Source organism: Eucyclogobius newberryi, unplaced genomic scaffold (assembly GCF_026437365.1).
Source record: "Eucyclogobius newberryi isolate DKJ021-1_F unplaced genomic scaffold, fEucNew1.0.hap1 SCAF_10, whole genome shotgun sequence".
NCBI lineage: Eukaryota > Metazoa > Chordata > Actinopteri > Gobiiformes > Gobiidae > Eucyclogobius > Eucyclogobius newberryi.
The window spans coordinates 28,233,802-28,249,081 of NW_027315724.1; the positions used below are offsets into that span (position 1 = coordinate 28,233,802).

Consider the following 15,280-nt stretch of genomic DNA (forward strand, 5'->3'; position numbering starts at 1 on the left):
ACTGTTCTAGAGCTATACCCTTTAACAGATTTAATAGACAATTCCATAATATTTTAAATGAATGTTTTAAAATAAACATCTCTATTACTCTAAGTTTACATTGGCTATCTTTTTTTAAACAGATTCTGTTGTCAGCTTATTGTTTTACCTTTATCTCCATTTTCAGTGTGAATAGTTCCACTATAATATAGAATTTTATAGAAAAGGTTTATTTAAAAAGTGCATTTGCTGGTTACTATACAAGTTGAAAATTGTGTATGCTCTATTGCTTTTTTCAGGGTCAATATAGTATATCATATATTTCATTTTGACTTATTATTATTATTTCTGTAAATTCATTGTGTGAACAAAGGAAAGCTCATTCCATTACATAGCATCTCTTATTCTCGACGGGCAATTTTCCTTATATTTAGCCATTAATTAGGCCGTGTCTTAGAAAAAGGAGATGGCAGCACAGATACTTCTTGTGCCACAATATCTTTAAAGTGACTTCTAATTGTAAACAAATGTAAACAATAAGATGTAAGAGTTCAGCATGAAAGCAAAATTAGAACCAACAGGCCTTACATCAGCTGAGGCTTAGCAGGGTTCAGCTACATGTGCGTTAGCTTAACAACAGTTAACAACAGAAACAACAACAACAACAACAACAACAACAACAAGAAGCAGGAAAGGAATGATTGTCCATGTACTTTTGGTGAATACTTGATTTTAATCTAAATGTAGAAATGGGACACCTTCCAATAAGATATAAGGTTGAACGTAACCTTAAGTAGTATTTAAAAGTACTTAAGTATTTGTACTTTTTTAGGGACTTTTTACAGAAAAAAGGATAGGCGTAACAAGCCACAACTGATTGATTTTGCTTCATGTAAACTCATTTACCAAAATAAAAACTCTCTCTGCTAAAAGATACGATATGGCCTTATACCCTTACTACAAGTTTACAAAATAACTTCTTTTGATTTGTTTTTTAAATCAGCTCTCCTCATAACATTTTTTACAATATATATTCTATATTCAAATGTTTACATATCCTCAGCACCACATTCATGATTTTTGAATATGCCCACCTCTGATCCAATCTAACACTTAGTACCTGAATTCTGACATGCCCAGAGCACAAATACGCTGCTGTCAGTAGTCAGACCGACAGGTGGTCAGGTGGCCCCTGGTTCTCCAGGGCACACACCGCTCCTATCACGTATCCTCTCTGCACCACGACTGCACATTTTCCCCCTCAGACAAAGACACACAACAGAGGCTCAGCTAACGGTCTTTCCTTAATGTCGGAGGCTAACAACAAAAGCCCATGTTAAGTGATCTGTGCGGCCGTGCGCCTGTCGGGCCTGGTTACTTGACAGGGTGTTATGCAAGGCCCTGACGTCACTGCTGGCAAATGTCTGCTGTTAATGGACATGAATCACTGATCGAAATATTCATTGAGTCCATCCTAATTGGAATAAATGCAATTAGCCAATTGTAAAGCAGTTTTCATTTTTCAAAATAAAGTAAAAAAACAACAAACACAAAAACAGAAGAACTGAAAAAAAAAATATGGTAATTTTGTTGTACCTAATATGTCAACAAAATTAACTAATAAACTAGTAAATTTTTCCCATAAAATGCCTTGTTTCTGTAGACTTTACACGATGAAAAACTTGCAATACATTTTTTGTATTTATGTGAGTAAACTACAGGAGAAGTTTCAAAATCATATCTTTAAATTTAGGATTTTTTCCTTTTCCCCTGTATTTTCTTGCCTTAAATGCTTGTGATTCTTCTATCAACTATGAATTTCACTGTTCTCTCAAAGCTTAATGCTCCTGGATATGAGTAAAATGTTCACTGTGAATTGAATCCTGATTTAATAAGTAAATCTAGTCACAATGGACATATTTTCCCAATTCGTCAATTTGGTGTTATAATTGCTGAGTAGTAGATTTCAATGGATTGAGAAGCTGTTAAAGTAATATAGTACAGCGCAGTAATTAATGTAAAGCAAAAATCATGAATACATATAAAAATACATAGTCTTTTTGAATATCATGTGTGTGTTTGATTGGCATCTATACAAATCTCTTCCTGTGTCATTACTTGAAAGAGGAGTTTAGAGGCACACTTGCAGTAACTGTTTGTCTGCTTTCCTAATTTTGGCAGTGTAATCTAATCTCACTGCGCGTTCTTTAAGAGCACTGCATGTAAACGAAATGGCTGCCATGGTGATGTTCCATAACCACCTCTGTCCTTATAAGATCGATATGTCCTTATGAAGGGAAAAAACAACAACAACATGACCCACCTTCAGCTTGTTCATGATGAAGGGAAAATAAACTTTCTGTGTGACATTAGCCCACACATGGGTAATTCACATATTTTCAACCTCCATATGAAAGTCAATAACTAACTTTTTACATAAACAAGTCCTCTGTTTCATGCAGTGCAGCAGTATGCACAACAAATATTACTAAAACTAGAATTAGGACAAGTTCTTCTCCACATGATTAATGTATCAAAATCGGTAAGTATTGAGCATGTTCCCTGGTATCAAAATAAGAGTAAACATGTTTGTATTGCGACAAAACTAGATGGTAGATGAACATAATTTTTTTGTTTATCATGAAGCATTAAGAAATGTTACTCATGTACTAGTTGGAGAAATCGGCATTATGCGTATATATTGTTACTCAAAAAATGTGATCCTCACTTTGATAAGGTAATAATCCAAGTGTATTGAAGTATTTCAGTAACAACCAGTATTTTAAGTATGCATTCACACTTTTGTCCTAAATTCAGCCCATTTTAGTCCTGATGTGGACTTGGTATGGTCCTGTTCTAGTCCTTGTTTAGTCCTGATCTAGTCCAGGTTCTGTTTCTGGTTCAGTTCTGGTTTAGTCCCAATGATCAAGTGCAAGTGTTAGTTGCGCAGGTAAAACATAAAATAAAGCAGTACATTTGACTTAACTAATAACTACAACATCACTGCATCACAATGAAAAATAGCAAACTGTGCAGCGTAAACAAAAAAGTACTCAAAGCTATAAACAAGCACACACTACAGTAAACATGAGAGAAAATGCTGCAGAAAGGAGAGGGAACCACTAGACTACTGAAAAGCCCCAACAAAGCTCTGTTAAGACTGAATATCTCTATAGCAACAGAGAAGGGAGAGAGTTTAAATATTCAATGTGCAGCTAAATATACTCGGCCAGTCTTTTCCTGTTAGTGATGCTGTTAGAGTGGGAAATACAGCAGAGGCCAAATGACAGACGATGCAGGACCAGCCAATAGGAGCGCACGAGCAGACACAACCAAACAAGACACGTAATGACGTTAGCATTTATAGTTTCTTATTGATTTTTTCGTCAACTAAGCAACATGTTATCGTAGCACTAAGCTGCACATTGTGAGACCTAAACAAGGCACATATGTCAAACAGCTTTTAATGGATGGAAAAGAATCAGACGAGAGATTCAGCAGTTAAAATCATGAGCAGTTAAAATCCTGAGCAGTTAAAATCATGAGCAGTTACTGTCGCAATGTGCTTACTACTGTTGAAGCATGTGGCTGATTTGATTATGACAAGGACATCTGGCCATAAAACCCGTCAAATCACTATAATGCAAATGGATTCCACGTCAGCTGGTAATGTTGCTGACACCAGTATAATCCCAACATCAAGGTCTAATTATTGAGAAATTATGAAAGCTTTAAAACCAATGGAAACATATAAAAGTATTGCGTTATGGTGAGAAGAAAGGCACAAACATGTCCAAAGCTAAACACATCCCAAAGCCTATAAAATCATAAGTGGTAATGCAAGGAGGATAGAGGGCACAATTATGGTAATTTTATGTCAAATAAGTCCCTCTGTGGGAACAGAATAAAAAGAAAGGAAACAAGGCTGCTACTTGCACCACTTTGTAACAGTCCTTTCTTTGAATAAGCTCTAAAGCTCTAAATCCAACTGGCTCAAGCCGTCCAAACGACCCGTCACAATGGACACAGTTCCGGATCTTTCTGAGGGCCTCATGGTTTTCACCGTTTTGCTGACCCTGGAAAATACCCATCTGGCACTGGCCCTTCAGCTGTGTTCAGCTCAGTTTCCACCTGCCACAAGGAGCAAAATAACAGAAAGCGCTCCTGCATTCACTGAAACGCAAAAGTGTTACATTGTAAGTTGACATCTTTAGCTTGTAAAAAAAATATTTTGTTTGCATTACAACAATAGTATGTTACATCTTTAGTGTACTTGATACGTTCAAGTGCAGAGACAAATGTTTAGGTTTATGAATCCATATTTTACTCCCAGTCACTGCTTGACTGCATAGAATTAAACATTTCCCAAAAGCAAGACACTAAGTCAGGAAACATCTTCCTATTTAGAACATTTAGTCTCAACATGTGGCTGGCATACAAATCTGGTTGGCCGTAGTGAGTGACTACAAAACCAAACCAGCCAAAACTGAAATGGCAAACATACATTGATATAAGAGCTTCTTAAGATTGCAGTTATAAAAGTAAAAAGTGAGACAAACTACTTCATGGAAAACAATGCAGCTCACATGTCTTCACCCAATGCACATGCCGTAGAGATCCAGACGTAAACATGACACTGAGCATCACCATTAAGACCGAGCGCTTCTTTTTAAACAATAATGCATCTGCTATAAATACAATAGCGCTATAACGCACCTCTTTACTATCACAGTATTAAACATGCAAACCCACATCCATAAATTAGCATTAGTTAACCAGACTTATCCACCGCAGCTCCCTTTTCTGTCACTATCACACATCTACGCACCTACGCATCTACGGGTAAAGCAGCCTGTCATACCCCTCTTGAAAGTCCCTCAACAGCTCTCCGTAGCAGCCTTGAAGACAGCGGCATGCCCGGTCGGCCACTGTCACGCACTCCAGCACCACCATGTCCTCCTGTGGGCCGATTCTCCGTAATGAGTTGTTCGCTACGCACGGATCATCCCTGAATGCACCGCAGACACCAACACAACATTAGCGCTATTATTGTATGAGAAAGGTAGCTGATGGCAAATAGATGGGGGATGGAGAGATTTTCTTTAGCGGGCTTAGAGCTACTGATCTTCCCTTGGCCAGCACTGATCTCCTAATAACAAGCTTACCACCACCTGCTAGAACGAAAGCGCACACAGGCTACAGTGGTGCAAGTTTTTTTTTTTTTGCCCGTTGAACATGCACAGGGGAGACAGTCACGGGAGTTGATGACTTTATGCAATTCTGCAGGCTGCACTGACCTGATTGTCGCCATGTAGAGAGACGCTCCACAGCGAACAGACCTTTTTCAAATGGCTTCATTCACACAGCGGGTGCCATGGATGAGGCATCACAGCTGAGCGAGAGGCGAGGGAGGGGTGCGGTGCGAAGGAGAGCGAGCGCCGGAGGGACCATGCTAGGACCACGGCAAGCAAGCAAAATGCACAAAAACAAAAAAAAAATAAAAAAACACACAACGAAAACAACAACAGTATTGTTCAAGATCTGTATGCTACTGTTGCAGTGTCTGATTTGTGGTTGCTCTTCCGTCTATCTGAGGCTGAGGCGCTCGAAGCATATTTCCATTTTCTATCCATCTTCTGACTTGCCCCGAGCTAACGCATCACCTGCCTGCCTCCTACACCAAGCAGTGCCTGTAGGTTAAACACACCAGCCTCCTCTGCTGCTCGGCATTCTGGAAATTTCACAGCTCCTGACTGACAATAGATTGGAAGGAGATTGAGTGAGCAAGGAGAGAGAGAGAAAGAGAGAGAGAGAGGATAAGCAGCAGAGCAAATGAAGGAGAAGAGATGCCTTTCACTTTGCATTCCTGCTCGTCTTGGTGCGGGTGCAATGTGCCTGCTTGAGTTTTAATTATTCACATGTTTCATGAATGGAGGCGGTGACATCACTGGCATTCAGGTCGTTTTACATTTACAGCTACCTCAGTTATCAGTACAGTAACAAGTAAACACACTTCAAACAGTATTATTCAGCCTATGTTCAAGCCTGCGGCAATTACTTTTTCATGTGCAGTAGCATTTATAGTTTTTACCTGCCGTGCAATGCAAACAAATGCCAAAAAATGCTCCAAAAAAAAGCGCACCATGCATTTGTTTGCTTGAGTGTATTCACAAATTCACACATATTCCAAATTCACAAATTCCCTATCAAGAGGTTAAGTGTGATAAATATGGCAACGATGCATGAGGTATGAAGTTCTTTCTACTTTTGAGTACCACTATACTTTTTTTCCTTTTTATGTATACATGTTTTTGACACGTTGCTCAAACTAAATAACTACAACTAGAACTATTATGGAATGGAAAAAAAAAACTATTTTTTTTTTTATTTCTTAAATGTGGACTAAATAAAGCCTAGTGAGTACCTAAGATGAATAATAGAGCAAACCTATCCAATGATTATAACAATTATATATAACAAACAAAAACACACAAACAACCTAAAAGTATTCTCAAATAAAACCCTTGATAGACAGGGGTGCAGTAGTCTAGCAGACAGACGACTAGAGTGACTAATGGTCTCTGTTTCTCCTGCAGCAGAGTCAGTGAAGTGGCAGGTTGGTGTCGGAAAGACTTGACCTCTGGGCTCTGGCCCGCGCTGGCCTTTGAGGCACTGCTCAGCTCAGGCACGCTGCTGCTGCAAAACAAAGAGCTGCTCCACTCTGTTCAACCACAGTGTGTGCAGCCAGAAAAGCCTTCACCAACTCATTTCAACAGCTGACCTACTTAGCAATGCCAACTCTGATCTTACTGTTGTCACTCCTCTGGTATATTCAGAGGGTAAGTGAGCAACAAAGTACTGCAATATACGGCAAAGATCTCATGTAATGTAATGCAATAATGGTATAGTGCTGCTCAGTTCAATGCAATAATGTGACAATAATGTATGGAGTCTAAAAATGCTATTCAAAAATCACAATCACAGTAATGAACATTTTTCTTCTGCAGCTTTAGTGTTATACTGGAGTATGTTACTGCACAGGCTACAACTAATGATTATTTTAGTAGTTGACAAGTCAGCGATTATTTTTTACAGTTAATCGACTAGTTTATTTCAATGATCTCTATTGTACATTGAGTCAATAACTATACAGAAATACATTGTCAACCATAAAGCTTGATATTTTTGGACATTTTGATTTAAAAATGCGGCAGTTATGCAAACTCTTTTGGCATGTGTTTTACAAGTCTGTGTAGAACAGTTAACTATTATCAAAATGAATAGCCAACTAAGGTCATCATTATTCAGATTCAGCCTTAGTTAGTGCAATGCTACTGTATAAAACAGCTTTGTCATCGTTTATCTAAGAGTACTGTTTACAGAGTTGTCACAGCAACCACAATGTGGCCACACCAGACTGGTTGAGACTTTGGAAATGTCTGTCAGGATCCCTCTGTCTCTATTCTGCAGTTCTTTGTATCAGTGAGGAGTCTGGCTGCACTTTATAGCAATTCAATTTCACATACAGTAATGTGGTTTGGACTGAAAATGTCACGGGAAATCCCTAGGAGCCAAGTAGGGGACAAAAAGGGATGAGCCCCTCCTGATTACTCGATTAAAGAGACAAGCATACAAGCAAATAACAATACGATATTTAAAACAACAAGTGCTTTCATTACAAGAAAATTATTCAGTGTGTTGTGGTTTTGCTAAGTGGATTATTCAAATCACATAAAAAAAAAAAAACTGACTGACTAACGCCCCAGTATTTACTGGACTAAAGACTAAAGACAAGAAGACTACAAAAAGGACAACTGGCCTGAAGGTGATTTGAGGTTATGTGAGGTGGTGGTGTTGGAGAGGGTTTAGATGGGACAGGAAACTGGCAGCCAGCTTAAGCCCCCATGGGACAATGTGTTCCTCGGAGACGGGACACGACCATATGTGGGGGGAACACAGGTGGAAGGAAGCAGGCTGGGCAAAGGGGTAAGGGACGCGTGGGGAGTTAAAGAGGACTTTTTGAGGAGTGAGCCTGCTGTATAAGACTTTCAGATTAGCAAATAAAACAAAGTATAGTCAGCAGTGCCAAAAATATCACTTTAAAAAGAAAACGAAAAATAGAAACATTGTATGCGTCATTTAGAAAATGCATGACAAAAAATTATAAATTAGCAAACAGGTAACAAAACAAAATTTCTCATGTCTGTTTTCCATCATCTACTGCATGAAAGTAGCTTTACAAAGTGTGGCGTTGTGTCTAGAGGTGTTAGGATTAGTATACTTTTCCATTAAGAGTTGAACGTACAAAATGTTTGTCAATCACAAGCTGAGATGCGAGTGTATAATGTGTGGGATCAGCTGTTCAATTGAGAGAGAAGAGAAATAGGATCTGACTAAATAGAACATTATTTTATTGTTAAACAGATGAATAGAAAGAGAGTAATGTACATGATGCACATTCAGTCCATTAGCAGATGGACAGGAATAAGTCACATTTAGTAGTCACTAATTGTGCTTCTCACCACTAATAAATGATCTGCTTAAGAGCCTTATGCCTTTCTGAAAACTTTATGGTTTTATCTAATGACCCGGGCAGTGTTTCTTTTCATTGGGAACTACAAGTGAAAATGATTTTCTACAATAACATAACATATTGGTTATGCTTAGTGCAAACACTGGTACAATATTCAGTAACAATGTGCCGTGTACTCAGAGATGACAAATGGCTTTTGGAATGAAGTAGTGCTGAAAAGAGCCAGGATGAGAGAGAAAGAGAGACAAAATGGGGAAAGTGAACAGAAAGGCAGGAGAAGCAGAGATACTTAATAACTGTAGCCAACGGGGAAACAATTCTGCAGTTTGTGCAGAGCCCTGCTGTGAAACTGGAAGTCCACTGTGGCCCAGTGATGGCGCAGTGCCTCATCCTCGAGGATGCAGATTTAACCACACAGACTTTGGATCTGCTTCATCTTGTAACTCTAGCACTATTACTACATGACCAGCTACTCACAAGGATGAAAAATATTTAATGTATCATTCATTTATTTCAGCTATCATGCTATGTGAATCTGTATTTGGCATATATTGGAGATGGAAAGTTGCTTTGTTATAAAAACACAACAAGTAGAAAGAGTTATAAAAAGTGGACTCTCTCTCCCTGTCATACTCTCCAACAAGTGAACTGAGAATCCTTCAGGCTAATGACTGATATGAGGACACTAGCTGACACACAGGGCCACGTGTCTGTGCTGCTGCTGGCTGTATGTGCACATCTGGACCATACGCTGTGAGCACTAATTCAAGTCACACCAAATGTCACATCAAGAGCAAACATCCTATAATGGTCGCGCTGCCAAAGCCTTCGGACATCATCCAGGTTTAAACAATTCTGCAGCAGACTCAATCATAATATAATTTACAAAGTTGATCATCTTTGTGAAACTTTATTTTTTCACACAAATGCAGCATCCACCCCTAATAACAGACAACTGATGCACTGAGCCCCTGACTGATGGATGGAATAGTATACATATAAACCACAGTCTCATGTCAGTTTTGAGCAGAGATGTATTCTGCTACATACAGCACACCTGCTTTATACTACTCACGAACGATCGGGACACGCACTGGAATCGCTTTAAATTAACTTGTTTTGACTTTATTCGGCTGGATTGAGTGTTTTCGTCGTTGCGATGTTTTTTGGCTCTGAGTCCCCCGGCTCCGGCCCCGCCCCCCGGCTCCGGCCCCGCCCCCCGGCCGGCGCCGTACCGCGTTTCCACAAAGGAGGAACTCATGAAACTGCGGAGAACTGTCGTCTTACCCGGAGATCGTCACGTTATCCCGTCGCAATACTGACCTAACCTAATACTGATGTGCAATTCTGTCGTATTTGCAATTACTGTGAAATTCATGTGCGATCTATGTGCTGTCGTGACACATATTCATGTGCAATTACTGTCGGGATCACATGCAATGGTATTTATTTATTTATTTGTCTATGGGAGTTTTTATTTATTTATAGGAGATCTTCTACTGAAAGTGTTTTTCAGACTTCCTATAAGTGATCTGTTCTTCTGTATCTACCTCTGTATCTACCTGCGTTGCACCAATGAAATTTCCCCATGTGGGACAATAAAGGAATATCTTATCTTATCTTATCTTATCTTAATCAACCTGTGACTGAAATGCATGAGACGTAAGCTATGCCAAGCTGCGGAGTACCAACAGTTTTGACATTTGCTCTTCACTCAAATAACATAAATAGTACATACACGTTGCATGGATTTATAACATGAGTAGTATATATTGCCTCTAGTTTAACCCACTGTGCTAAAACTGTAAAACTAGAAGGAACTAAAAGTAAAATGTCTGATAACCAACAGACAAAACAACACAGCACAGGGACAGCGCTGGAGAGGGATGGAGCTTGTTCCTGCTCTTTTCCCATCAGCCACGTGAACGATCTCCTCACCTATTCTGCCCTCATCAAAGAACAGGAAAACACAGCATACGGCCACATACACCCTGACACTGCCCTTTCTGGAAATGTAGTAACTATAAAGAAAATAACAAAATCACAATTCAATGGGATACTTGAGCCTCTGTTAAGTCTGCACATGCAAGGATATTCAAACATACAGATCCAGTGTTATTCTTACCAAGCAAGCTTGAAGCCTTTCATTAGTACAGTGGAAAGTGTCTAACGTCCATTGCATGTTGAGGGCACTGGGCGGCCCGATCACTCCATTGCATGCTGACTGCCAGTCAGCCCAAACCTCAGCTCCCATGCATGAAGCCGAGAGAAGCCCAGAGCAGAGCTGGAGGTGCACAGCTGGAGTGTGAGAGGACGCTGCACTCCACTGCTCTGCCCTCCTTAAAGTTACATTACTGTGCTCATTTTTGGTGCCGCAGTGTTAAGACACTTGAGCCAAAAATTCTTACGTCCCCAGGACTCTTCAGTTTTCCCACAAGAAAAGGACGTGCCATGCACTACAACATGCACACCCCCAAAAACAGTAGGCAGTGGAACAGCAGAAATAGAAAGTGTAGACACAGAAAAGGCCTGTTAGCATTCCCCTCCAACACTTAGCGGCAGTGTCCCTAAGCTTGTGTTGCTTGCTCAAACTCTGCCTCAGCCTCCGCTGCAGATGAAAGCTGCTCTCATCGAGCTCACAGTGAGCAGGCGCAGGCCCCTCCCCCTCCCTCCGCCTGTTCTCTATCTGCTTCCCTAGATGGCTCTTTCACTATCTCTCCACATTACACTGGGGCACCCTGCAGGACTGGGACATGACAGCTCAGGACTGTATTAGATGATGTGAACACTGCACAGCACTGACCCACATGCACTGCACCATCCTTTGTGATAACACACAGTACAAAGCTTTACATGGGAAAATCTTTGCTGCCGTATTGGACTCCAGCCTTGATCAGTGTCAGCAGATAACAATTAATCTCCTAATGCACTGGCTGTAATGGGGTATTCATGTGTTTATGGCATTCATTCAAGTCAATACGACATAAGACGAATGTGTGTCTGCATTGGACCATATATAACTGCAACCACTCATTAAATTGCATTCTTGATCATTGCTGCGCTAAAACGTGCAGCCTCGGAGGGATGTACACTTTAATTAGAGCTGTCAGTGGCATTGGCTACACACAGACAACATTTGTGCATTGGACACACATAACAGACATGTGAGTCTTAAAATCTACATGGGGCTGGTGCTTAGTGCTTTACCCTCAAATATCACCTCCTGTACAGGAGCAATAAGAGTACATAATCCCATTGGGCAAAGCAACAAGTTATACAAGCTCCAGAACAGTCCCCCACATGGACACCATCTGCCATATGCTCAGGTAGATCAGGTCAAAAGATAACTCAGTGAGATTGTATCAGTATATGGTTTATGTGTAGGTTATGTATAGGTGAACAAAGCATTTTTTTTTTAATCGAATCATCCACTAAACTGCATAAATATTAGGGTTACACAATTTATTGGTGCATTTTTCAAAAGCTACATTTGGGATACTAGAATTAGTATCAGTTTATTTCAGTCTTCTCTCAAACGTTAATGCTCCTGCAGTTTACAAAGTGCATTCTAAACAGAATCCTGCTTTTTAAATTGCAAATCCAATCACAATAATAAAATCTTATTTATTTTCAAACCCACACAGCCCTAATTAGTATACAGTATATTTATGCCTTCATAGAGTGGTGCTGAATGGACAGCTCCTTAAATTAATTCTTGGTACTATTTCCTTCCCCCTAATGCCCTCTGCTGTCTGTAGAATTATATGCATCTTTAACAAAGAGGTAAACACAAATCTACAAAGAGGAACATTACTGACTTCAGCAGGGCATAAGGAAAGTACACAGTATATTTGTATATAGTTAACAATAGACTACCCAGTCATATCTGCATTAGTTCCCAGTTTGTCACATGTTACCATAATCTATCCCTGAGAATTTTCAATGAGGTCTAAGAATAGCACGGCCTGATAATCTGGATTATTCTCTTGAGTCAACAAAGGCATTGCTCGTAGCTGTTCTTCATTTGGTAACACATTAGAAAATTATGCCTGTACCAATAACCCACAATCACTGAACTATTATATTACCATTGATTATACAACTGCTTGGTTGTTTATAGTTACCTTTAATATAGAAATTATTATCCATTATATATTTTTCTAGTATTATACATTGCAGACTATTATTACTAGTGGTACTGCGCCAACAAATATAATACATATTGTAGAAAATACAGTCATCTTGCATTTCATTCAATAGAGCTTCAAGACATTTGCTCCTATGCATAAATAGATACAAACGTCTAGGCACAGTGAATGCTATTTACTGTAAGCCTCTAAACTAGAGCAAACAGCATTGCATTACCCACAGTGCTTTCCAATCCCACACTAAGGTCAGAGATGATAAAACATGGCTGACTCATATTCCCGACTCCAAGCTCCACAAAAAAACATGTCCCTGGGTTCAAAACATAATGTCACGACAGAAGCGCCAGGTTCTGCTGGTGTCCCTGCTTCCAGGAGGAGATTGCTGTTTTTACAACATCTATATGCTGTCTTTGCTGTCTCTTTTGGGGTCAATTATAAATGACTTTGATTAAGTTCTCAAAGTATACTGACTCTGAATTGTGCTGTAGAACAAAGCTGGTCAAGGGTTGTTAAAAATGTATACCCAGATACTAATGAATCCCTACCTAGTATGTAAACTATATACTCATTTGAACTCATTTGAAGTATCAATACAGAGAAAACATTACTTTGTCGAATTTGGAGCGTTATTGAATAGTTAATCAATGGTCTTGGTCTGTAAAAGAACTAGATTAAGACCACATGGTAATGCAAAAAGAGGTACTATGATTTTGTGTGAAAATTACTTTTCGTTATCATTGTGGTATGAAAATTGGTATCAGGCCTTTTTGTCTTGTCAATAGAGTGGGACATTTCAGTATCTTGACAATTCTCAACAGGACACACACCTTTTCTCTAAACTTTTGTCACTGAACAGCAGTAATGAAACGTGAAATTAATTATTGAGGACCCAAGGGTATGATTAAGCATAACTACTCCACACTACCTTCATTGCAGCACAGTATTGATTGGATGACTAATGACCTGAATGGCTGTGCAGATCATTATATAAGCTCTGTCGTCACACAATTATGAAAACACTCCAAATTACCGCATCACCACGAGATAACATATTTGACATGCAGAGGTGAGATTCTGTTGCTCGGGGGTCATTTCACTTAGTAACACACACATAAACCCCCCAGCATCCTGCCATCAACCTGACCTTCACTTAATCATTACGTTTACATTAGTAAACAATAAAGTCTAATGTGAAAATGATATAGGGCAACGCAATAAAAACTGGAATGACACAAGATTTAAGACTATTTTTTAATTGCAAGGACCTTCGGACAGTCAAATCTGCAAACAATTTATCTCAATAAATGTCTCAAACTGCTATGTGGATGAAATAATGATCTCTGAGCCTAAAACAGAATTATATCCAGCAATTTAAGAATTCATGAAAATTGCAAACATGATGTGCTTTTTGAAAATATGTGCTAAGTTCGTCTGTGCATGTAGATACTGTATAAGAAAACTAGCAATATAAAATTGGGTACATAAAAATATATGGCATTGATTATCTGTATATTATAGGTATAACCTGTTCTGTGTAATGCGTGTAATGCATATTCTCATATCAAACCTCAATGAGCAAAGCATTTGTCCAAGAAATAAATCTACTACAGTTGAAACTGAATCATAAGAGCCGCAATAATGATGACGTCCCACTGCCAACCTTCAGCAGTAGTGCTGCAGGGGACAATGCTGACAGTGTTTCAGTAAATGATGCTGCTGCTGCTGCTGCTGCTGCGTATTGCTTCATTTCCAGGATCTTAGCTCTGTGAAACCTGAGGAAGGGCAGAACATGTCACATTGTCTAGCTATGAATTTGTACGGGCTCCCTCTATTGGCATGTTTTTGTACTACACTTTGTAATGCTACATGAATACATATTTTGGTTTACAGCGACATTACCTTAGGGTTTGTATATATATATATATATATATATATATATATATATATATATATATATATATATATATTTGCATTATTTTAGGTAATAAACTAATACATCTTTTTTAAATGTGTTTAAGTGTAATTATTTTGTAAAGATATAGTATGTGTTTTGTTTTAATCCACTGTTGCTATCAATGATACATTTGGCTTTTGCTCAGATGCTCTTTGCTCAATCAATGAATTTTCCACCTCACATGTACCTATTCATTCAGAGCAATTTCCTCCCACTGCTATAACCAAGAGAAACTCAAAGCAGCTAATAATAGGTTGGCATAAAGTGCACCTACTCCAAGTCTGAAAGCATTGATGATTTTCCACATGTTGCTGTTTACAGTTTAAAATAGCTACAAACCACAAACAACTAAAGTCAAGACCAGGAATCATCCCTTTATGAGATCTATGGTGTCTTTCACTTACATGTAAAAGATAACAAAAACCTATCTGCAAAAAGAAAATTGTGAGCACAAAGTAGTAAACCAAACACTTCTAATTAAACCACCACTGTGCTATGAAAAACTAAAATAAAGACATTTCTGTGCATCTGAGGAAGCCTGGCTTTCCTATACTGCCATAATACATTTTGAAGCACTATTTTTAGCTACAAAAATATGAATAAACACGATCTACATATGAAAAATATAAATATCTATATATAGGTCATTAGTTGAAAAAAAAACAA

General features: G+C 38.8%; 1 protein-coding gene across 13 annotated transcripts in view; it reads right to left on the reverse strand.

The window, feature by feature from the left end:
* The window catches only part of gramd1bb (GRAM domain containing 1Bb), a 46,111-nt gene that overhangs the window by 18,031 nt on the left and 12,800 nt on the right, over nt 1-15,280 (reverse strand). Inside the window, exons 1-2 of one of the 13 annotated variants that reach the window (XM_072453333.1) lie at nt 5,277-5,779; nt 4,841-4,987 (exon numbers count right to left, since the gene is read on the reverse strand). The exons of 10 other annotated variants lie outside the window; for them this stretch is intronic. In XM_072453333.1, the coding sequence (XP_072309434.1) occupies nt 4,841-4,987; nt 5,277-5,290 (161 nt within the window). In that variant the 5' untranslated portion in view covers nt 5,291-5,779. Of the gene's footprint in view, nt 1-4,840; nt 4,988-5,276; nt 5,780-10,637; nt 11,111-15,280 lie in introns of those variants that run through there. 2 more of the 13 variants (XM_072453361.1, XM_072453369.1) reach the window with 2 other exon arrangements.